The 24923-nt window shown below is 46.2% G+C and overlaps 1 protein-coding gene across 3 annotated transcripts in view; it reads left to right on the top strand.

The window, feature by feature from the left end:
* The window catches only part of Aff3 (AF4/FMR2 family member 3), a 471135-nt gene that overhangs the window by 415547 nt on the left and 30665 nt on the right, over positions 1 to 24923 (top strand). For all 3 annotated transcript variants that reach the window (XM_040729442.1, XM_040729441.1, XM_040729440.1), the window contains 4 exons: positions 9149 to 9335; positions 15363 to 16445; positions 19594 to 19718; positions 22334 to 22535. In XM_040729442.1, the coding sequence (XP_040585376.1) occupies positions 9149 to 9335; positions 15363 to 16445; positions 19594 to 19718; positions 22334 to 22535 (1597 nt within the window). The remainder of the gene's footprint in view (positions 1 to 9148; positions 9336 to 15362; positions 16446 to 19593; positions 19719 to 22333; positions 22536 to 24923) is intronic.

The raw sequence follows: 24923 nt of genomic DNA, 5'->3' as shown, positions 1-24923 counted from the left end.
GTAACAGCATCATAAGACAAACCTGAAAATGTCAAAATAAGCAAAGCCATAAAATATTAGAATTGCAAATAGGTTAATATCTGCATCTTTGAAAAGTAAAACAACATAAAATCAGCAAACCTAGCCATGGTAGGTGGCCCATGCCTGTAGTCCCAGAACTAAGGGTGCTAAGACAGGAGGATTGCTACAGATTCAAGACCAGCCCTGTATCATACAGCAGAGAAAAATGGAGACTAGGGGATAGAAGACCAGACAGGGACCTGCAGGACTGTAATTAAAAAAAAAAATGTCAGGAGATTCCCAGGAGTGGAGAAAAACTGGTTCAGACAGTATTCAAAGGAAAATGAATTTTTAAGAATTTTTCGATTTTTTTTTTACCAGAATAAATAAACCTGTAGGTTCCAGCAGCTAAATGAACCCTAGGTAGGATGAAGCCAAAGAAATCTAGGTCGAGGCACATGAATTGCTTACTTGTTTCATTGCTGTGACAAAATACCTCACAAAATGAGTGTAGGAAAGGAAGGTCTGAGTTGTCCATCAGTAGCAGGCAAGTGTGGTAGAGACGTGAGAGGTAGCTACAGAAGCAGGAAGGTGACGCAGCTGGTCACAGTGTGTCTGCTCCCCCTGCCCCCTTATCAGCCTGGGCCCACATTCAGCATCCTCCTCTCCTCTGGGAACACTGTAGCATATGCCCAGAGATGTGTATACAGCAATGATCAGACAGCAACAACAAAAGACAACGTCCACAGTATAGATGTTTGCCTGGCATGCTCGAAGCCTGGATTCACGCCCAGTAAACCTGCGGTGGTGGCACATGCAGAAAGTCCGGAAGCAGAGGCAGAAGGACCATGGGATCAAAACCATCCTCCTTAGCTATATAATAAACTCTGAGACCTGCCTAGGCTATGTGAGACGCTGTCTTTAAAAAAAAAATTAAGCAGTGAGAGATAAATATCACGCACGTGGGGAAAACAGTTCAAAACGTTTCGGTGACTCTGGACTGTAAAGCCATGAAGGCCACAAGAAAAATCACACGTCATTTTTCAAGTGCTGAAGGAAACAAACTGTGTCTCCGTCAGTCTGTATCCAGAGAAGCCCTTCAGGAATGACAGACACTTCAGAAGGAAAGTCCTAAAGGCTAAGACAGTTGAAGGGATGTCTTCAATGAGGAGATAAGGGACCTTGACGTATCCAGAAAACAGAGCAGTAAGATGTGAAGTATAATTACAAGAAATGTTCCTTCCCTTGGGCGTTCTTATTTATTTATTCTTTATGCTTTGTCAATTTTATGCATGTATATAGTGAATTTTAGTCATTTTCATCCCTCATGTCTTCTTGTAGACTTTACAAGTTTCATCTGATGGTTGAAGCAACATTAGAAATACCATCCCCCTGATTTGAGTATTACATAATGAGCACCTATATTGAAATATCATCGTGTATTTCATAAATATGCACAACTGCTAGGTTTCAACTAAGCTTTTAATTTAAAAAGAAATAAAAATAAATAGAAAGAGGTAGCCATATTAGTGCCAAGTTAAGTCAACTTGAAAGTAAAATAAATTACCAGGGACTGAATGCAATGTAACATAGTAGTAAACATCTCACTTCCTCCAATGCTAACACCAAGTAACAGCAGAAAGATAGAGAAAATATAAAACATGTTCAACATCTGGAGATACGGTAAGTGGGTTAAGAGCACTGGCTACTCTTCCAGAAGACCCAGGTTTGATTCCCAGCACTAACATAGCAGCTCACAAACATCTGTAACTCCAGTTCCAGGGGATTCCATGCCATCTTCTGGCCTTTGAGGCTATCAGACATGTGCATGAGACACAGATATACATGCAGACAAAATACTCAAACACATAAAGTAAGAAGAATTTTTAAGTATTCAAGTAGTTTGAAAGTATCTTTTTTAAATGGCACACTGCACAACTCAGCACATACCCTGACATTAGTCACACAGAAATGAATATTTACATCTACACAAAGCCCTATACTAAACTGTTGATAGCAATTTTATTTTTAGTATCACAATGCTAGAAAAAACCAAAATGTCCCTCCATGGGTGAATGATTAAATGACCATGGAATACCACTCAGCAACAGGACTAGAATACTGATATATACTCAGTAACATAAGTGGGTCTCAGAATGGTGCAGCAAGTGTATCTTTAAAGGGCCCATTTCATAAGGATATGCCCATGTGAAGGTAATTGGAATAAACCTGATTTTTAAAAGGCCTTACGCGATAAAGAGTTTATCATTTACGAAACAACAGTTTTGAAGTGCGAACAGATCAGTGTTTGCCAGGCACTGGTGTGACTGGGTGGGAGGCAGAGGGGAAGCTGTGGTTCTGAGAGGGGCATAGGCAGAGCCTGGAGATGGACCTGAATGTGTTGGCAGGAATCCAAGCATTTGATGTGACACAGAGCTGTAACCATGTTGTGCCCTTGCCATTTTCTGGTTTGATATTTTGATCCATCTTATTGCCTAAAAATGTGACCACTGGGTCACTCTACTGTTTTGTGCAGTGTCCAGTGAATCACTAGTCATCTCAAAATGCAGTATTTTTTTTAACTCAGAGGCTGAAGAGATGCCTCAGCGGTTGAAAGCAAGAGTTAAGAGTTTGGATCTCAGCACCCACATCAGACAGCACACAACTGCCTGTAATTCCATCTCCAGAGGATTCAATGCCTACTGGCCTCAGTGTGTACCCATATGTACATGGCATTGGTGCGTGTGAGCATGCTCATGCACACAGACCTGCACATGTGTGTGAGCGCATACACACACACACACACACACACACACAAATAAGAAAATTTTTTAAAACCTTAAAAAAATAAGCAGGCCATGAGGGTGAGTCTGCTGTGTTTGCCTGCTTGTCCAAATCCCTGGGGTGGTGAAACCTCAGCTGATTGTCTCTGCCCTAACTGGAGCCACCACCCCCACCCCACCCCCGACTTTTAGAGTGCTGACAGGATGGCAACTGTGACTCTCAATCCTGTGTCCTGGCCTTTCTTTGCTATGATGCAATGGAACCTTCTGTTGTTAAAACTTCAGATTAGTAGCAGTGTTTTCAAATCAGGAGAATTGATACAACCACTGGACTGGGGGCTTCCTCTAGAAAGTCTAAACATCTTGTTCCACTGGACTGTTACATCTGTGCAGTGGGGGTTAATTAAGCCCAAGAAGACCCTTCAGTCCTGCAGCTTCCTCACTGGGGCGCCCAGGGTCCAGGATTATACCATTGGACATCAGGCCTCATGACTGTATGCTTCACTCTTCTGTGCTGCTTGCTGGACCCTGTAATATTATATTTTCTATTCTAAGCCTGTAATGCAAATGGTAACTTAATGGAATCCTTGGGCATCCCCAAAGGACAGTGTGTGTGTGTGTACGGTGTGTGTACGGTGTGTGTGTGTGTGTGTGTGTGTGTGTGTGTGTGTGCCCCTCTGTGTGGCTTGGATAATCTAAGTGTGTGATCAGTAGCTCAGTGGGCAGTGTTCTAGAGGAACCCAGAGGAGGAAACCTTGATTACATCCGAGGCATTGGGTGAAAGCTCTCAATACCAATGCATCTCAGTCCTCAGAGAGTGAGTAAAAGGAAGAAGCCAGAAGAAGAAAGGGAGAAAGGACTTCTGACACAGGAGGTAGCGTGTACGAAGCTCTCAGTCTGGATGGTCAGAAGCCCGCCAAGATGATGAGAGATGGACAGTGGTCAGGGTACAGGGGCAGACTTACTGAAATGAAGCTGGAGTCATGATAGGGACCCAACTGTGAGGAGTATCAAAAGCCATGTTGCATAGAGAAATTGCTCATGGAGGAAGCAGAACAGGCAAAACAATTTGGTATAAACAGACAATGCCATCAGTTTGGATTGGGGAAGTGTTGTTGGTTGTTCTATTCTTTTGGCTCTTTGGGGGGGGGTCCTGCCACCCAACTCCCAAATAAATCCCACCGAGGCTTATTCTTTCTTATGAATGCCTGGCCTTTGCTTGGCTTGTTTCTAGTCAGCTTTTCTTAACTTAAATTATCCCGTCTACCTTTTGCCTCTGGGCTTTTATCTTTCTCTATTTCTGTGTATCTTTCTTTACTTCCGTGACTTGCTGTGTAGCTGGATGGATGGTCCCTGATGTCCTCCTCCTCACCCTGCTCCTCGATCCTTTCTTCCCAAATTCCTCCTATTTATTCTCTCTGCCTGCCAGCCCTGCCTGTCCTTTCTCCTGCCTTGCTATTGGCCGTTCAGCTCTTTATTATCAGGTGTTTTAGACAGGCAAAGTAACACAGTTTCAAAGAGTTAAACAAATGCAGCATAAACAAAAGCAACACATCATCTTAAAATAATATCCCATGACAGGGGAGGGGACTCTGCCTGAAGTGCCTCGGCACTGCCTGCTTTGCTTTTGAACCAGCTGATATCAGTGGAGATGCTACCAGTAAAGGCCTGCCATCCACTCAGGCCTGGTGGTAGCTGGGAAATGGTGTCCTTGTTGAGATACTACAGAGTGTTGAGCAAGGAAGTAAGTGTTTAGAAGCCTTCAGACCTCTAGCATTTTTGTCACCATCCCAGCAAATGACAGGGAGCCCATCCCTAGTCATTTATCAGTGGGAAGCTGTGAAAGCAAGGGGTAGTCATTCAGACGGGCATGAGACCTTGAAGCTTAACTATGAGATCCAGGGTGTGTCATTTCCATTTTGGAACTTTTCTCTAATGGCCTGTATTTAGACCCGGACCAGATTCTAGAAGGGATTCATCATTGTCAACTAAGGCAGGGGCTTAGCAAGCACATCACCCAGAATAAAGGTTGGCATCTCTCAAAGGTGTGTTTGAAATATTTGAGTCCAGGCACTCGAGACACCAGGAGACCAGTTTATGAAATCACCAAAGTGGAAACCTTAAACTCTTCACTGGGGAGCCTGCTCAAGTTATAGCAAATGGAATTGAAAATACATTTAAAGGTATATTCGCAGAAAGGAAGAAATGCTGAAAATTGGAATAGGTGCTGAAGTCACCTCCCATTTTTGTTACTAGAACCAAGAGATTATAACTTTGTGGAAAGTGAGATCTGTTTTGTTAACACCAGTTTAATTTCCATTTAGTGACTCATTCTGGAATGCATGTGAATACCCATCCATGCTGAACTATGCTATGCTTTGATAACCCAAAGACATCGCTTTTAATCTTGAGGGGCTTTGTTTTGTTTGGGTTGTGTTTTGTTTTGTTTTTAAGGGGGAGGCTGTTTGGGTTTTTGTTTTGTTTGAGACTCATGACAGCCTTAAATTTGTGTTCCTGCTGCCTCTACCTCCTGAGTGTTGGGGTTACAGGTGTATACCACCCATAAAGCTAATACAAAGATGATTGCATGAGGTCAGATGCATTTTCCATGTCTTCAGAGTCAGTGGCCCCATGGTCTTGAAACCATGGTCCAGACCTTAGTAGGCAGCATGGTAAGAATCATCATCATCCTGTCAACCAGTCTGTGTGATCATTTCAGGAAAACTTCTGCTGAGTCGACATTTCATGTGTATGTTTACATATATGTGCACACTCCATGTTTGTGGAGGCCAAGGGTTGACATCAGGTAGCTTCCTTGATGACTCTTAACTTGATTTACTGAGACAGGGTCTCTCACTGAACCTAGAGCTTGCTAGTTTGATGGATCTAGCTGGCTTAGCTGGCTAGAGGATGCCAGCTCTGCCTCTCAAGCGCTGAGATTACATGGAGACCACTACACTTGTCCAGCTTTTATATGGATCCTTAGAAATCCAAACTTGAGTTACATGGTGTAAGCGTTTTGTCGGGATGGGTCAGGACAGGATGGAACAAGAGTGGGTCAGGTATTCTGGCACTCGGGAGTCACAGAATACTCAGTGTTACACAGCTCAGGTAGAAAGGTATCCTGGAGCTCGGGAGCCAAGGATACTGAGTGTTACACAGCTCAGGTAGAAAGGTATCCTGGAGCTCGGGAGCCAAGGACCACCACAGGTTGCAATAAGCTTGGCAGCTTACAGCCTGCCTCAGAGAAAGGCTTCTCCGGTGTATCAGCTCCGCTCCAGCAGGACAGGGTCTTCCAGCTGGGGATGTTCACCTAGTGTAGCAGTTTTGCTCCGCAGGAGGTTTCTCGGGCGAAGTTGCTACAGTTCAGCTCTGCTCCTGGAGAGCGGAGAGCGGAGAGCAGGGAGCCGGGAGCAGAGTGTAACAACTCTGCTCTGCCAAGGAAGGTTTCCCGGGCAAGTGTTACAGCGCTGCTTGCTCTGCTCTGCTCTGCTCTGCTCTGCCCAGGGTCGCCTCTGCTCTGTCACCGCCGCAAAAGAAGATCTTCACCCGAAGCTCATCCAAAGGGGTTTATTGGAAGACAGCTGGACCAGCCAAGCTGAACATACACAGGGTTTATATAGGGATTGGGGAAGTTTTTCCAAAGTAGGGATTTGTCCGATTTCAGTGCTGAGCTCAGATTGGCTAGAGCTCTGCTCCGGGATTGGTTACTTTTTTACACAGGATTAGGGTCAGATTTGGCTCTGGTTTCAGGGCCAAAGTGTGTTTCTTTCTCTGGTCCTTTTTAGCCTTTTGCCTCCAATTTTAGGGCCAGGGTACATTTCTTTCACTGACTCTGATTCCAGGGACAAATAAAATAGCTATGCCAGTAAAATTGTCATTGTAAATCAGTTTCCTAATTTAAGGTAGAGAGACATAGACTTGCAAGGCTATTCTGGCAACTTACTTCAGATCCGTGGTTGCAATGTCATCATTGTGTGCTGGTGTCTCTCACCCTGGCAGAAGAGCAGTGATCAGGGGAGACAGCATGTGAGTGTGCAATGGGCATGTCCCCAGAAATGAAAGCCCTTCTTTTCAAAAGACAGCCCTTCACCCTGTGGTACAGGCCACCAGGAGTACCACCCGCTACAAGGCCTCTGCTGCACAATCTATGCAATGTAGATTCAAACAAGTAACAGATACTGATCGGGGGCATATTTTATAAAATGGGTCATAATAATTTTTGTTGGTCTTTATTTCCTAATCTTCAGCAAATGTCATCCTAGAGTGTGGCACGGAGACCCACCTCTGTGGCTGCTGTCTGTTACCACCATCTTCTTAATGACAAAAACTCTTCTGGGCTATGTGTAGCTTTGCTGTTCATGTGCTTTTGTTGTTGGTGGTGGTGGTGGTGGTGTGTGTGTATGTGTGTGTGTGTGTGTGTGTGTGTGTGTGTGTGTGTGTGTGTGTGTGCCTTCGTGCATGTGTCTGGGGGGGTGCCCCACCCAAAAAAACCTATCAATGTGGGTCCCAAATGTTCATATTCAGCTGAATTCAAGCCTTCCCCATCCCCTCCATAACTCCACTGATAGTAGCCCCCACTCTAGGCAATAACTCCACTGATAGTAGCCATCACCATTCAGTCGCCTGGAAAGTAGATTTTCATTCATGAGGAAAAGATATCACTAGTCCCTTGAACATGAATTATCTCTTCTCCTCTCCATCTCAGAATCCCAGAGTCCTCCCTCAATGCCAGACACCAGTGACAGGATGGAAACAAAATCTCTGCCACTAAGACAAGGCAGATGTTGTCTGATGTTGAGGAATTCAGGCAGATAGCATGTGTGGACCATGACATTGGCAGGAAGAAATGGAAGTCAATAGGGGTGTTTGTGTTCAAACTGCAGTTTCCCTAACTCTGCCATTCAGAAAGGTGATTTTTATTGCCATGTTTTGGGGATGATTCCTTTCTTGTTTTTTTTTTTTTCTTTTCTTTAAGAGAAGCAGAGACTCCAATATTTCCCCCTTCCCAGCCCTGACAAAGGGAAATTTGTGAGATTCCCCTTAGACAGTGCATCCTGAGATTTAAGGGGTGCGTGAAATGAACTCATTACAGTGCCCAGGTTCCTTGGGCATGGTAAGGAGTCCCTAAGTCCTAAGGAGAAATCCTAAGCCTCATCCTTCACAGAAGTTCAGCCCTGTAGAAGCCATGGTCACAGTTGAGAAGTGGCAGACTGTTGCTGACTCAGCACCTCAAAAGTAACCAGCACTTTCTGAGTTTAGAGCTTGACCCCAGAGGGGCACGCACATACAGGAATGTCTCAGCTCAGTTACATAGATGGCCTGGAAAAGGTGGAATAATGTGTGAGAACTGACATCTTGTTGACTTACACACTCTTGGATGAATTTGTGATAGCTTTATTGTTGTGTTTAATGACTTACTATTTGAAAGCACAGACCAAATTTTCCTGTTGTCAATGAGCATATAGGGACTGTGGCCAATTCCAGCACATGTGTAATTATCAGGTATCAGTTGGAGATGCCATTTCTGTAAAACACTGCTCTGGGGATGTTTCTTTTAAATGTAGATTACATAAACGTTTGTGAAGGGTCATCAGTTCTTTTGTGACAGGCTCAAAGGCTATTGTTCACACACCACACCAGCATCCATAATTACGACACTGGACTCTACATTGGGGGAAAAAAAGGATGAAGCAAGCTGCTTACCTTTTGGTTGTTGTTGTTTTGTTTTTGAGACAGGGTTTCTCTGTGTAGCTTTGTAGACCAGGCTGGCTTCAACTCACAGAGATCCTCCTGCCTCAGCCTCTGGAATGCTGGGGTTAAAGGCATGGGCCACCACATCTGGCTAAGCTGTTTAACTTTTGACAGTCCCGAATTCTGTGGAAGCTTCCAGCAGACCATGAGACAGCAGACCGTTATGACCTTCCTGGCAGCTTCCTTTCTATTAACCATTCCCCTCTAAAGCAAAGATAAAGTTATTTTTGACAGTTTGCAAAATATTTTGAGGCTTTAGGGTATTCCTGAATCTGTGTAGGTGTTTAGAATCAGAGATGCATTTGAAAACAACATTCTCAGAACAGCGGCAACATTGAAACAAGCGCTAGGCCAGCACGCCTTCCTCTGAAACAGCCACACATCTAACCAGTGTCCAGCGACCAAAGGGACTGTTCCTTCTCAGTTTATTTCTGGGTCTAAGTTTGTCTGGTTTTGGCTGCTTTGGGCCTTGAATCCAGGCCGCGGTTGACAGATGTGTGCAGTCTGTGCCTCCCCCTTGCCTTTGCCAGGATGGCAGCCTGCTGGTACTTCCTGTTTGCTCATTTGGCTTTCTTTCCCTTCCCTTCCTGGGGGGCCTGGTGGACTGGCAGCTCCGTGGTCCAGCAGACCAACTGCAGAGGTTCCGTGCCATCCAGCAAGGGCAGCAGCAGCGGCAGCAGCAGCAGCAGCAGCAGCTCCTCCAGCGACTCAGAAAGCAGCTCCGGATCCGACTCAGAGACCGAGAGCAGCTCCAGCGAGAGCGAGGGCAGCAAGCCTCCACACTGCTCCAGCCCCGAGGTAGGCAGCAGCTGCTGGCTCAGGCGCAGGCTCTATGGCCATCAAGTCCCCAGCCCTGGCTTTCATCCTACCTGCCTACCCACCCTCCTGCTGTCCCCTAGCCTGGAACAAGCTGTTGGGCTGTGGGGCTCTGCTCTGTCCCCCGCTGTGTCCCCTCCTCCTGGTCTCATGATAACACGGCTTCCTTTCAAATATGAAGCATCGGCTTTTACTGTCTAAAAAAAAATCTCTGTTCAGCTTCCAGAAATTTCCACATATACTATAAACATCACTGACAGGAAATAACCCATGGCTGGGGTCTCCCCCTCAGGGCCATCCCAGGCAATAACCAGGCAGAGAAGTTTGTCACTTGGGAAGTGTGACCACCCATAAATCACAGGCCAAAGAGTTTTATGCATTGGGCATGCTTAGAATCTTACCTTTCTGCCGTTTGTCATGGATCAGAAGAACAAGGGCTATAAATATTAATAAAACCACCCCTACTGTGTTTTCTTTGTGAAAATATAAAAGGGAAAATTAGCATCCACCCACAAATAATAATGAAACCTTTTACAGCTGTGATCAGTATCTAAGGGGAAGATTTAGGTGCCTCATATAAAAACATTATAAGGTACCAATAAAAACCATTGCTGTTTCTACTTTCAGTGGAAAGGGGGAAATTAAACAGTAATTCAGAGCCTGAAGATTCTTGGGTAAGGACCGAAAACCAGGTCCTCGGGCCTGTGGAGCCATAAGGGCAGGCTTTGCTTTCTAAATGCTGAGTAAAACTGTTTCCTCTTGAGATTATAAACAGTTGACATCACTGTGGATTGTGGGGTGAAAAGCTTTGCTTACAACCCTCTGTGCCAACTAAGGGAATCCTCAGTAGACTCTGAGACGCATAGGCGGAACTACTCAGGGAAGGTCCAGAATGCACACCGGGTGTCATGCCTATGCCACCCCTGGAAATAGTCATGCTCCCATTCCAAGTTCACAGGGGGCTCCTCACACCCATGCAAGCTTTTGTTTTATGTCCCCACAACCCTTCTTCTCTCTTCAGCTCTGTTCTGTGTCACTCCCAGCTCTCTGTGCATCCTAAAATAAGCCGCTCACCCGTGTTTTCTCTCCTTTCTACAAAGTTCTCACCTGTCTGCCCAGATATCTGTGTGCCTCTGTATCTGCCTCTACCCATAGATGAGAGGCCTTAGCTACACTAACCTGTTTATTTTGCCCTGACTGCTCCCAGAAACTAAGCCACTATCCCTCCCTCATCATTCATTCGTTCATCCAGTATTCATTCAATAAAAATGCGTTGACCATCAGCCATAGTACTTGCCTTGGCTTGGGAATGTAACAGTTACATGACAGAAAATGTCCTTTCTGCCCAGAGCTAGCATTCCAATGGGAGTTATTTGAAATAGAAAAAATAGCAATTAAAAAATAAAATACTGGAGGTAATTGAGCTTTATTAGTGTCCTCTGAAGTTTATGTTCTTAGAGAGCATATGAGATTTCCACTCTCTTACCTATGGAGTGAAGGCAGAAGCTGGGTAATGCATTAGCCATACTACCCAGTGTTCCTTTCTGCTGGCGAAGGATGCACATGTGTGTTAGAATAAGACTCAGACTCTTTGAGCCTTTTCCCCCACAGTTAACACAGACACATAGCCTGTAGGAACAAACAGTTTGCAGCAAAACTCTGCTTCTCTTGCAGGTGGCTGGCCTAGACTGCCTGGCAGACAGCACGGAGCCCTGTATTGCAAGCCTCGCGTGATAGGCCAGCTCCTGATAGCCACATTCCCCAGTCCATTGCTCAGACCCACTTATGCTGTCTTGAAGCAAACAGCCTTGGCCCTCACTTCTCTCCCAGACCGTCCTTCTGTAGGCATGGAGGAAGAGGAAGCATTCATGTTTTGATGCACTCAACTTTTTTTTCTTTTTTTTTTCCTTCTTACTTTTTTTTTTAATCTGTACTTAACTTCTTCCTCCGCTCTGCCAGTGCTCGGAAAACTCCCTGTGCCCCACTGAGACTCCGACAGATCATTCTCTGTGGACATGCTTGTTGAAAGCCAGTTCATCATATATGAATCGCCCCAGCATAGGCAGGCCAGGTTTTGGAAAGCTAGCACAGAAAAGCCTCTGTCAACGTGGACAAAGCTGTGCTTCCCTCTGGCCTGGCCTATGCTGGACTGTTCTCAGCATAGGGTTTTCTCTCATGGGTTTTCCTGGCATCGGGTATATACCCTCTCATGCCAGCGCTTCTCAGGGGTGGAAGCTGCCTTTCCATGCAGCTGCCATACTGACATCACACAGGGTTTCCTGGCCCGGGGTTGCCAGAGTCCCTACAGAAAGACCCTGGTCACATCAGGTTAACTCCATGACTTTCTATTAGATACCTCCTGGCCCTAGATATTGCTCTTACAAACTGCATTTTTCCATTGTGGCCATTCCCCAGTGGATCTGACCATGACAGGCCTTCATGAAGTACCTGAACAGAAAAGACGTTTTAGAAAAGACCGCTATAGATTCCTCTTCACAATCAGCAGAAACTCGAAACACCTTGATGCCTTGTTAATCAGGAACCTCTGGACCACGTGGTGGTGTGTGCTGTAAAAGAGTAGATGCAGTGGGGATGTTCAGAAAACTAATTAGGGAAGAGAGCTCTGGTCATACACAGAACACAGTGAGCCACCAGGAAACAAATACAAACCCTGGGCAGAAGTCTCAGTGATAACCTCAGGATTTGAGTATCACCAGTGCATGATGGTGGGATGGAATCCAAAGTCTCAGGGTTTCCCTGCACATGATCACTGGTCTTTTGAGCTTCCATGACCACGATGGCTTCCCCTCCACTATGGCCGCTATAGCTACAGCACTTTCTCCCTAACCCGTGAGGAACAGACAATACAGATTGAACAGTAGTTCTTTCGATGAGAGCAGAAGCATAGCCATCAAGCTCCCAGCCCTGGCATGACTGTTGCAAGGCCATAAAAAAGACCTGGCCCCAGCCTGAAACAAGTGTAGACTACATTGAAGCTACAAGTTATGGTGCCCATGAAACAGACACAAAAAGACTATGCTGTTGGGTATAATGGAGGCTGGCAGACATTGTTTGCAAGAATCATGTTTCCTCTGAAAAGCATATCTAAAACTCTCATTTTAGGTTCAGAACTGACATTTCTCCAAAGAATGAGCTCCCTTTCATGAGGCAACTCAGAGAGTACTGGGGGAGGGGAGGCAGCTAGTGCAGGGAACCCACTCTGTACACCTGGCAGAGCCTGGGAACCGTGCAGCCATGGGGTACCACTTAGCCTTTCTAAGCCTCATCTACAAATTAGAGATAGCATTTCTTATCTGTAAAGATTAAATTGGGTGATACATGCAAAGTGGGAGGCATGTTGTAGGTGCTCTAGCAATGATAAATGATTCCAAGATGATGGCTCTTGAATGCCAGTCTGGGAATTTGGATTTTGTCTAAGAGGCAATAGGAGGTTATTGTAGACCCTTGAGGAAGGGAATGTGATTTAGTGATGTGTTGAAAATGATACTTCAGACTGATTCATTCAGCTGTGAAGTACAAGAAAAAAAAATGACCCTAGAGTACATCTGGCAGAGGGCCCGTCCTAAGTGTATGAAATCCTACAATTCACCATTAATGGTCCCACTCTGAAGTTCCAGTGTGGCTCTCCTCACATGCAGCTGTGTTTAGGCTACAAACAGACTTCTGTATTGTCTCACACAAGAGCTGTGGAAGCCTAGGGTGGAGGAGGGACCTAGTGTCAAACACAGCGACAAGTAGCATGAGTTCTGTGCTCTCCTAGTGATTGAGCCCTCTCTACTGCACTGATGTGTTCTTCAAGGCCCATTCTGCTTCCACACACCGCTTCCTTAGGGACACTGAAGCATGACACAAAACATTCAGGGAAGACAAACTTGGAACCTATGAATCTTTGTCATCGAAGTAGCTTTCAGGGGGCTGTAGCTGCGGCTTAATTGGAAGAGTTTTTGCCTAGCTAGCATTCATGAGGCCCTGAGTTCAATCCTTGAGGCTATATAAACCCAGTGTGATAGTTCACACTTGTAATCCCAGCCCTTGGGAGGTGGAAGGAAGGGGGTCAGAAGTTCAAGGCCATCCAAGGCTACTGACTAAGTTCAAGGTCATTCAAGGCTGCTTACTGAGTTCAAGGCCAGCCAGATCTGTCTCAGAAAGAACCTAAAAATAGCTTTCAGATGCTCTTCAAGAAGGGGCAGGAGCCCCCTTCAAAAGAAGCTGTTCTGTGTCCTTTATCAGCTTGAGTACCCCTCATCCAGATGCTCTAAAATCTGCAACCTACTGAGTACTGCCATAAGGCCACAGGTGGAAAACTCCACATCAGGACACTTCGTTCCATGTTCAAAGCTACCTTAAAAACTGTATGATATCACCGTCAGGGGGCTGGGATGTACCTCCATAAGTAAAGTGCTTGCTGCACAAAGGTAAGGAACTGAAAGCCCTATAAAGCCAGGCATAGTCGCTGGTCTGTAATCCTAGGCCTGCAGTAAAGAGATGGGAAGCAAACACAGGAAAATCCACAGAAGGAAGCTGCTGAGCCAGCTAGCCACAGGCAGCAGCAAACAACAGAGGCCCTGCATCCAACAAAATAGAAGATAAGTACTGACACCCGAGGTTGTCTCTGACCTTTACACGCACACTGTGGTGTGTACTGAAGCACACTTGTGCATGGATATACATCACTCATACACACACACACACACACACCATCAGATATGGATGAAGTTTAATGCCTTTTACATTTAGAATTGGGTTCCATCTCTCAGTGATCTCATAATTATATACAAATAGTCCAAAATCCAAAAATAACATAAAACCCAAAGAAGTCCTGGCATTTGAAATAAGGGAGACTCAGTTGATCTCATCTGTTAAGAGCCACCAGCAGGATGTCCCTGCTCCCGAGCACAGCTCTGATTGGTGACCCCATACTAGGTGGCCAGTTCCTGCTGGCTCCACCTCCTGATGTTATCAGAGGCTTCTCATACCCCTGGCTATGTGTGTCCTCAACTCCTGCAAACCTGTCTAGCAACCTACTGTGTCAGCCACAACCCTCTCCTGGCCCACTTAGATACATAACTGCACTCAGAACCCCAAGCTCTGCTCTCAAGATACACCTCACTGTTAAAAAATAAATCTTGATATGCCAAGCAGGATCTTAGAACTTCTTATGTCACAGACATTTTTCTCTCATGTAAAAGAACCTGACTGATTCTGCCTCTAGGTGTATGACTGACAAATTTGAAACACAAAGCTAAGAGGCTGGAGGTGGAGATCAGAGTATCGTCTGCCTAGCGTGTACAAGGCCCAGGATATCATCACAATGATAGATAAGTGATAGTGTGTAAAGAGATAGATGACGGATGGACAGATAGACAGGTAAAGAGATGACAGATAGACAGATAGATAGATAGACAGATAGATAGATAGACAGACAGACAGACAGACAGACAGACAGATAGATAGATAGGTGTCCTCTGCTGCCAATGAGCCACCCTCCCAATGTCTGCTTTTGTGATTAAGCACCTGTGGCCTACTAGCCTTCTCCATACAAGTTAAATGCTAATGAGGAGGTGGTTCTGGGTTCACAGATTTTCCCGGAGGTGACAAGTCAAAAGAAAAGAGAAAAACATTTTAATGCTCAGGGCCACCCAGTTATTATTTCCCAATTAAGTTCACAGAATCTCAAGTTTAGTATATATGCACAAATATACATGAAATACCTGCATACACATAACTGAGAGGTGCAGTGCTGTCCTGTTGTTTTATTAAGTGGACCTGAAATTGCTTCGTGGATACCATGGTACCAGGGGCCAGCTGGGCACCCTCTGTACCAGCAGAGTCTGCCCCACATACCTGGGCTTCCATTTACCGTTTGTTGCCAAACCATTCAATTTTCTCTTGCTTAGCAGAGAATGTCAAGATTAAAACAGCCAGGGCCCCTTTTAAGTGAGCCTGTTGTAAACGCTGTTTTGTTTGTGCTGGGTTTTCTGTTTTCAGGCTGAACCTGCGTCCTCTAACAAGTGGCAGCTGGATAAATGGCTAAACAAAGTTAATCCTCACAAGCCGCCTATTCTGGTCCAAAATGAAAGTCACGGCCCCGAAAGGAATCAATACTACACGCCGGTGAAAGATGAAGGACAGGACCGCGGGAAACTTCCTGAGATCTGCCAAGCCAGCCTGAGAGACAAGGACCTCAAGACTGCCTGCAAGGAGGAGCAGCGGCCTAGGACCGCAAACAAGGCCCCTGGCAGCAAAAGTGTAAAGCAAAAGTCCCCGCCTGCCGCCGCAGTGGCTGTGACCTCAGCTGCCCCGCCACCTGCTGTGCCCAGCGCGCCCACCGAGAGCGCCCCCGCACCCACCCGGAGGTCAGCAGGCAAGAAGCCCACCCGGCGCACCGAGAGAATCTCAGCTGGGGACAGTGCCAACTGCCACCGGCCAGAGGAGCCTGTGGCCCAAGATGCGCTAGGGACGAGTGTGGTGGGACCCCCAGAGCCCCCCAAAACCAGACCCTGCGGTAACAGCAGAACAAGCCATCGCAAGGAGCTGCGCTCCTCTGCGACCTGTGAGAAAAGGCGCACGCGGGGGCTGAGCAGAATCGCCCCTAAATCCAAGGAATTTATTGAGACAGAATCCTCATCTTCCTCTTCCTCCTCGGACTCGGACCTGGAGTCGGAGCAAGAGGAGTATGTCCTGTCCAAGGCTCAAACCACCACTGGGAACGAGCAGCGGCTGAAGGAGCCCACCAGTAGCAACAGCAACAGCAGCACCTCCCGGGCCCCTGTGGGCTCCATCAATGCTAGGACCAGCAGTGACATTGCCAAGGAGCTAGAGGAACAGTTTTACACACTGGTCCCCTTTGGCCGGAATGAACTGCTTTCTCCGCTAAAGGACAGTGATGAGGTCAGGTCTCTCTGGGTCAAAATTGACCTGACCCTCCTGTCCCGGATCCCAGAACACCTGTCCCAGGAGCCTGGGGTCTTGAGTGCTCCTACAGCCAAGGACACTGATAGTGCCCCAGCCAGCCATGCATTAGACACACCTGCTGAAAAGACTTTGCCAAAATCCAAGAGGAAACGCAAGGTAGGCCTAGGGTTGGGAGGCCTTGGGAGGAGCATCTATTCTCTCTTTGCACTTGAGGGCAAGGGGTAGACCTCAGAGAAGCTGCTGGTCTGGGCTGCAGGTAGCTGCCCTTCTGTATTCTCCAACAATGGCATAAGTGATGGATATACCTATATAATGGTGTATATAAGTACTGCCACTATAGCCATATAGTTGTGGATACTTAAGCACTGCCCCTGGCCTGAAGAAATGCTTGTACAGGCAACGTTTACTGAGTGTGCAGATACAGGCTGAATGTCAGGCACAGGGGAGACTGGACATATGGTGAATCCCATTCTTTGCTGAGATTGACGGGGTAATGTTGCTAGTGGGGTCATTCAGCCACTAAAAGGCCTCATAGAGTTTAAGACTAAAGTGGAAGATGAGATCTAGTGTCCCTGAGGTCATCAGCCAATGGCTTCAGAGCTCGTAGTTGTTGCTTCCAGTAGTGATGAGGAAGAGCTTCATGGTAGAGGAGGGCTGGGACTCAGACTTGAGGAGGAATGATGCTTGCAGGCACAGTAGTCTTTGGGTGGAGTGGCGCTTGAGGAATGAATAGGCTGTATAGGTGTGGCATGGATTGACAGAGGCAGCTCTAGAATGGGAGACCCGGGGCAGCCTCTGAGTGACTCAAGGACACAGCCAGTTTTGAAAGTTTCCAAATTGGGAAATTCTTCCTTACTCAAGCCAAATTTGAGGATTTTAACAATCACACCCATTGCTGTGTCTTCAAACTAGTTTGGAGTGAGATAGCTCCATTGGTGAAGTCCTTGCGGAGCAAACAGGAGGATCTGAGTTTGAATCCCCGGAGCTCCTGTAAAAAGCTGGGCAGGGAGGTGCATGCTTATAATCCCAGTGTGGACAGGTGGAGACAGGCAGACCCCTGCGACATTCTCCAGTGATCTAGTTCCCAGTGAAAGACCTTGTTTCCTAAAACAAGGTGGATAGCACCTGAAGTCAGACTCTGACCTCCATGTGTGTGCATACATACACACACATACACATACATACATGTACACACACATACACACACATGCTCACACACGCTCACTAATCTGGACCACAAACACATACACATATGCTCACACACACACACACACACACACACACACACACACACACACACTCATTAATCTGGACCACAAAGCAAACACAGTTAGCAACTCATGGATGACTTAAGATGCCATCATTGCTAGCAGCAGTCACTACATACAGATGTCCTTGAGAAGGATTCTGTTGAATACTTCATATACTTAAGTCCTTACAGTTTTATCATGCACATTTTAAGGGTAAGAAAAGTGAAGCTGAGAGAACCTAAAAGTACTTGTCCAAGATTGTGGCAATAGAAATGGACCCAGGAGGTTGTTGAGCCCTGGATTCTCGTACTCAGTAATGCACCAGCCAGAGTTTGTGTAGCCATCTTCCAATTTCCAAAGGACAATCTGTTCTGTCAATGAAAAAGGAGAGACTCTGCAATATGGCTTTTACAGCTATTTCAATTGCTTGATTAACAGTTGTGGGCAGGAGCAAATGACTCAACAAGTATCAGCTCTTGGGACATGCAATTTAGATGAGCAGCCCCAGACTCACCATGGAAGGAGAGAACAAACTCCTGGAAGTTGTCCTCTGACCCCCACATAAGCACCAAGGTGTACACACACACACACACACACACACACACACACTAAGGTAATTTGGAAGTACTGTTTATTAAGCAATTATCCTGACCAAAATGAAGATATTCCTCATTTTGGAAGGGCATATGTCAAAGGCATAGTCTCTTCCTGATGACAGTGAACTTTATTACCAGCAAGGACATTTATTATAAAGGCACAGAATGTGTTTCTTCACGTAGTAACACTGAACAGCTTATTTCTACAAAGTAGAATTTGAACCTTGGAAAAGAAGGACCACCAAAAGGCAGCCACTTCCCATGTTCTTGACACATATACAAAGGCCTTTTGCCAGAGTTTTACGTGTGTGTGTGTGTGTGCGTGTGTGTGTGTGAGTGTGTGTGTGTGTGTGTGCACATGCATAGGCCGTAGTGCACACACAGAGGTCAGAGGACAAACCTGTGACAGTTCTTTCCCTTCACCGTATGGGTCCTAGGAATTGAACTCATTGGCAGCAAATGCCTTTGCCTTGCAGAGCAGTTGTACCAATTGCTTGTATGCCAAGAACAGGAAAAGCAGCTTCTCATTCAGCAGAGAACACTGCAATCCCCTATGTCACCCATTCTCCATGGGAGGGTTGGAAGAGGCAAATGACTAATCAGACTCCCTACATAGACCGACACAACTGTGTCTCACCCTGCTGGAGCCCCATAACTGAGATCCAAGAACTTAAAGTTTGCTTTGGACCCTTCAAGGGCCTACTATAACAACATGAGTTTCTAGGACCACCCCCTTTGCAGAGGCTGTGTGCCACAATCCTAGCTCGAAAGAGTCAAGTTCTCTCTTTCCTTGATGCTTGCTTTTTTTTTCTCCCAGAAAATACCCCATACAGCCCTGATGAGACGGCTGTTATTGTCTCCCCAGGAGTAGCAGTTTGGGGGGTGTATTGCCACTGTACCCTGATGCTATAGAGTCAGACACATTTGTGCAGCAGGAACCCAACCCAAGTCCTGTCTTCTCAAGAGGAACGTGAAAATGTATGGGGCTGGAAATTGCAAGCTAGAAGTAGAGCACGGCAGGCAATAGCCTCTGCTTTGCCATTCGCTAAAGGCACTTCTTTCAAAACGGCAAAGCTGGGCTCTCTCACCACTGTTACTCCAAAGAAGTTGGGCGAAGCACACGTGGCATGCTTTATTCCCATACCAAGAACGCAGGGATGAGTGGTAGTGATGCTGCAGGGTGATTCAGACCAGAGCTGCTCGGCAGAGCTAGACACCTAGCAGCTTCCGTCACCCAGCTGTGATCACGACACGATGTCTTTCCCTTTGCTGAGCCGTCCACACTAAACCCAGCACATGTGGAACCTGTGCCAGGGGCTTTGCCGTTGCCTCGTTCTCTGGACGAGGTAGGTGAGGACACCTCCCAAGAGGCCTTGCTATGTGACAGGCAGTGCCCTGCAGCTCACTGGCACCCCCTCAGAGTCCAAAGCTGATTAGCTTCTGCTTATTGCCACCCAGTGTGACAATGAGGATGACTACAGGGAGATCAAGAAGGCCCAAGGAGAGAAGGAGAGTGCTTCACGCCTGGCCGCCTCCACTAATAACACCTTGTCTGGGAGCCACTGCAGCATGAACATCAACAGGTAAGCCTGTGCCCTCCCCCCAAGGCAGAAGTGAGCCGGAGGGGGCGTTAGATCTGAAAGTCACACACTGTGCCAGGAAATGCGAGATCCTCTTGATGGCTCTAATCTGAGTCTACAGGCTGACTTCCCTCAAATTAACCGAAGGCTTGTAATTATGTCTAATGTGAGCCTCGTGCTCTGTTTCCAATAGCTGTGTCAGGCCCTTACCTGTAACCAGAGACCAGCGACCAGGCACACACAACTCTGAGCTCTGTACCTCCCCCAAAGATGGTCTATCCCCCCAAAACATGATAACAGGCTAATGTTTTAATAATAGATGCAAAGCACATAAGGACCTAAAATAATACCTAAGCTCTTGGGTGTAGACAGCCTGTGGACTTAAAAAGGATCTGTGCTTCCAAGGTCAAACTGCCACCCAGTGACTCCTCTAAAGTAGCAGCACCTGGCCACCACATACCCCCTCGCTCTATGATAAATGGTCCTGCAGCAAGGCAAGGTCCCAGGCATTCATTAAAGCAAGTAGCTTAGCATCAGTCATAGAGGCTTTTCCATTTAGAAGCACCTCAGCACAGACCCCGCTTCCCCTCTGCTGAGACACGTCTCACTCTCCCTGACTATACACAGAGGGTTTTTAAAGGGAGATTAATGGTTCTGCACAGCACATAAAAACGTAAACTGAAAGGTTGGGGAAAGATGTAGAGCTGAAAGTCGACGAGGCAACTAGAGAGCAGAGGCACACAGGTCCATGTGCCCTAGGGATCACCTTGAGGAGGATGCTGAAACCCTGCACAGGGGGAGCAGGTACTTGGGGCTCCCATAGTCCTCTGTGCATTCCCAAGGACTAGGGAGATGGCAATGAGGGGGCCTCGCCCCCCAAATATTTCTCTCTAATGTATAATGTGGTTTTTGTGGATTTGTCGGTGCATTCAGTAACCTTCCTATCAGGTGACAGTCATAACCGCTGTATAGCAACGAACACAAATGATATTTCAAGGTGTCGGAAACAACTGTAGTATGGCAAGAAAATCACCCGTGGTTTCTGCTGAGACACGGGCATGGGTATTGCTAAGATGACTCTTGCTTCACCGTTCTTCTGATCCTTGCCCTCTCTTTGTAACTGGAAGAAATGTTCTAGTGAGAGATGAGAAAGGATGACAGTGAAGATGGAACTTTTTTGCCACCCAGATTCGTGAACCTCAAATTAAAAATCTCTTGCTCTCACGGCTGTCTGGCAGAGCATCCCAGATCTGACAGTTTTGTTGACGCTAAGTAATGACAGGATGTGAATGAGAGTGTACAGAGTTCTTTCTGGGAAAGGTGATCTGTGAACCTCTGAAATTGTGACTGTACCGCCAGTTTTACCACCACAGAACACAGAGCCAATCACCCAGCTAGGAGGCCTTCCGTAGAAGGCTTCTTTGGCCCACTTGAATATGTAAACCTGCAACAGTGAAGAAGCAACAGTCATATATACCCCATGACTATGTTTAATGTCGTAATTTGTTTTTTATCACACATGAAGAACGTAGAATAACGGGTACTTAGAAGCAGGTCTTTTTTCACTCAAATGTCAAGAAATGATTGTTTCCAGGCTTTCATACCCATCCTAGACAACAGCACCCTTCCCTTCAGCAGACACACCTTGGGTTCATCTAGAGCAGTTGTCTGTAATGTGTCACTCGGGACTTTGAGAACCAGAAATCCTGGCTCCACCTGTATCTATTTGCATGATGGTAAAAAAAACTTTGTTGTTTGTTTTAGAGGCCAGTGCTTCAGATTCCCACTGTGACTACCAGCTAAGGAAATTGCTTTTGAAGTGACTTTAATGGCATGTTTGCTCTGATAACCAACACATACAATTAACCCATCATAACCCCAGGAGTCATGACTAAATTTTCATTGGTTTTACCCTTTTTGTTGTAGTTGTTGTTTGTATTCTGTTTTAACTGACTCTATATGCTTCTTTAGTTGGCAGTGATTGACTCTATTTCAGGATAACATATCCTTCACAAATGATACTTATTCCTAATGCAAAACACATAGATCCTTAGCAATAAGCATCATCATCACTGTAAGACTTTAAGTGACTTTGTCTTCTCTAATGGTTACTGTTGGGTAAATTCTGTTTAAGAATAGACAGTTCTGATCAGTGCCTGGTGAATTCAGAAACTCAGGCCTTGAAGTCACCCTGCTGTTCTGTGACTGTATTCTACAAGCTAAGATGCTGGCCAGTGTCCTCTAAGAAACTAAGAGCTTGGTTACTGTTGTTGACTGTTGACTGACTTTCCCAAGCTGCTCATACTTGTGAGGAAAAACTTGTTTGTTCAGTAGATAACCTGAATGAAGAACTCCAAAGTGTGGACGTGTTACTCTTCTTAATTTTGCATTGGCAGGAACTCAAGATCACTGTGTATCCTGATAGAGTAAAGAAACAGTGCATGAGATTTGTTTAGTGTTTTCTGTGTTTCTAATGCCATAGAGTCACTTCTGCCAAAATAATTCCCAAGAAAATTCTTCCTACCACCAGATTTTAAATGGGAGGTTGGGTCGAACAAGAAACATGGCCTTTTTTTCCTGTGTTGACTGCAAGACTCTGTTGCTATTTCTCTTTTCAGCTTGGCAATACCAATAAACAAAAATGAAAAAATGCTCCGGTCACCCACTTCGCCACTCTCTGATGCATGCAAGCACAGATACTCCAGCGAGGACCTAACTTCTTCCAGCCGCCCTCATGGCAATGGGGTGTTGACTTCTGCCTCTTCCAACAAAAAGCCGAAGGCTGACAGCCAGCTGCAGTCACACACTGGAGACCTCACGGTTGGTTGATGCCCTTCCTTTCTACATGAACTTGAGTGAATTCTGAGTCAGCCCACCACTCTGTCCCTTGCTGAGCACACTGTATCCTCCTGCTGGAGGTCCCTTGCTGAATTCCCGAAGGCATTTTCTGGGGAGATCTGGTGGAGGAAAGGTACTCCTCTTCCTCCTCCTCCTTTCTCCCCAAGGAATATGAAGCAAGAAGCCTGCCCAGTTGACATTCCAAGTCCCTTCTGATTATGAAGCCTCTTGGAACAATGTCAGACTCCAGACTAACAACATCCCCAGATAAAGAAAATTAGGAGTTTTAAACCAGCCAGTTTCTGTGCTGAGAAAATTTCCTACCCATACATGACTCACATGCCAACATTACAGGGCTGTCAACCCGTTCTTGTCTACCAGTGGAATGGGGTTTCTAATACCGCCCTTAACCATCCATACCAGGGGAGTTCTAACATTCCCCTAGGATTCTAGCAGAGGTGTTTTGGCTTTGGTGTGATCTTGGGCCAGTTGCTTAGTCTCTCTGAGCCGTTTCTTTACCTCAGCCCTTCTAGATATCACTGGCATTCCATTTAGTTCCTCCACATTCCCTCGCCAGCCTCTAAGAACAGCATCTCCCTAGGGCATTCTGTAATTCCATACACTGTGCCTGAGTTCACCCAGGTTACTGTGTCCGCCAAAACTAGTAAGGCTCTGTGAGGCTAGAGAGAGGAAAGATTTAAGAATAGGACTATGCCCAGGCTATGGTGGCACATACCTTTAATACCAGCACTGGAGGCAGAGGCAGGTAGATCCCTGAGTTCTGAGTTTGAGGCCAGCCTGGACTACAGAGCCAGTTCCAGGACAGCCACGGCTACAGAGAGAAATTCTGTCTTAAAAAAATTTTGGACTGTACAAAGAAATGTCTTAAGCAGGAGCCAGTACTTAACACTTTTCCCCATGGATTTAAGATGCAAAAAAGTTGGCAGAAGACTCTGTGGAAGCCTGCGTCTTTAGTACATCTCCAAACCATGTCTTCTCTGTTTGCACCCACATTTAGAAGTAATTATCTTTACTCCTAGGCAGGAAGAATTCAGAGAGACTCTACTAAAGAAACATGGGATGAAAAGCTATCTGTTCAGGTGTCTTTGTGTTCATATCCTTACACCAAGGTCATCTGTGGTGTGCTGAGAAATAGAAACATCTGCTTATTCCACGTGTTCACTCACCAAGCAGATGTTTTCTGAGATCAGGCTCTTGTCCTGGGCCAGGCTCCATGCTGAGTGTTGATCACTCAGTGCATTGGCCTCTGCATCACCGAGAAGCTGCGAGCCTAGCTGGGAAGAGAGCCTAGGACAGGGAATCCTGTACATCCATAGTCACACCCTCATCACTGCCAAACATGCAAAGATGATGCTTACGGTGAACTGGCATTTGTCTGACCTGATTGGTACCAGGGGTGGCAAATTTCTGCAAAGTAGGATTTCTCGGCACTACCAGCATTTGGGGCTGTGTAACCATTCATGGTCAGGGCAGTCCTGTGCACTGTAGGGTCGGTCCCAAGCAGCGCCCCTGGCCTCCACTTCCTGCTGGGACAAAAGGTCAGATAATAAATGGATGGTGGCTTTGTGGTTCGCACCAGCTTGTCCCATCTGCTGATTATAATGGTCTCCATTATAGGGAGAACCCAGGTGTGGGCATTGTGTGAAGACACAGGCACAACTGGTTTCCAGTAATAATTCACTCTCAGAAAAGGCCAGATTTGACCCACAGGCCATCGATTGCCCCAGTGTACAATCTCTAAAAAGAAGGGCACATCACAGTGACATCCCCAGCACAAGAAACATGATGTCAAAGGTCCTCAGGAAGTCAGCACCAGCCCATGAGTCTGAGTGGCAGAGAGTATAGGCAGATGCCTTGAAGGAAGACAGAACGCCAACCTCCAAGGCTACCACAACAGCGCTCCTGGTTGTTCCCACTTTATAGAGAGTTAAGAGGGCACCATATAAGTGTCTCAAGAACAATTTTAGAAATGAAGCATTCAGTCTTCTTGACCATGTACAACAGACTCTAACCCTTAAAGCATTGTACATGAACCTGGCCCATACCTTAAAAAGCATTTGTGTATATGTTCAATTACTTCAGAGGGAACAGCTTGTGTTGTGTGATCAGACACATGCTGTATTGCCCATGTGTCAGCCCACAGTGGGTGCTTTGTAACCTTGAGTAGTAGGACCTCTTTCAAATATTTTAAATAATATCTTTGCACTGTATTTTTCTGAGGTAGTGCCTGAGAATCAGTCCACTTCTGACATGAATGGCAACTCTTGGGAGGATCGGTTAGAGTGAAGCAGGGGTGAAAGCTTGGCTTTGGGGCACCATCTGAAAATGCGGTAGAAATGCAGATTCTCA

Source organism: Mesocricetus auratus, unplaced genomic scaffold (genome assembly GCF_017639785.1).
Source record: "Mesocricetus auratus isolate SY011 unplaced genomic scaffold, BCM_Maur_2.0 Super-Scaffold_100021, whole genome shotgun sequence".
NCBI lineage: Eukaryota > Metazoa > Chordata > Mammalia > Rodentia > Cricetidae > Mesocricetus > Mesocricetus auratus.
Note: the sequence above shows the minus strand (reverse complement) of the source record. Positions and strands in the feature narration are given on the sequence as shown.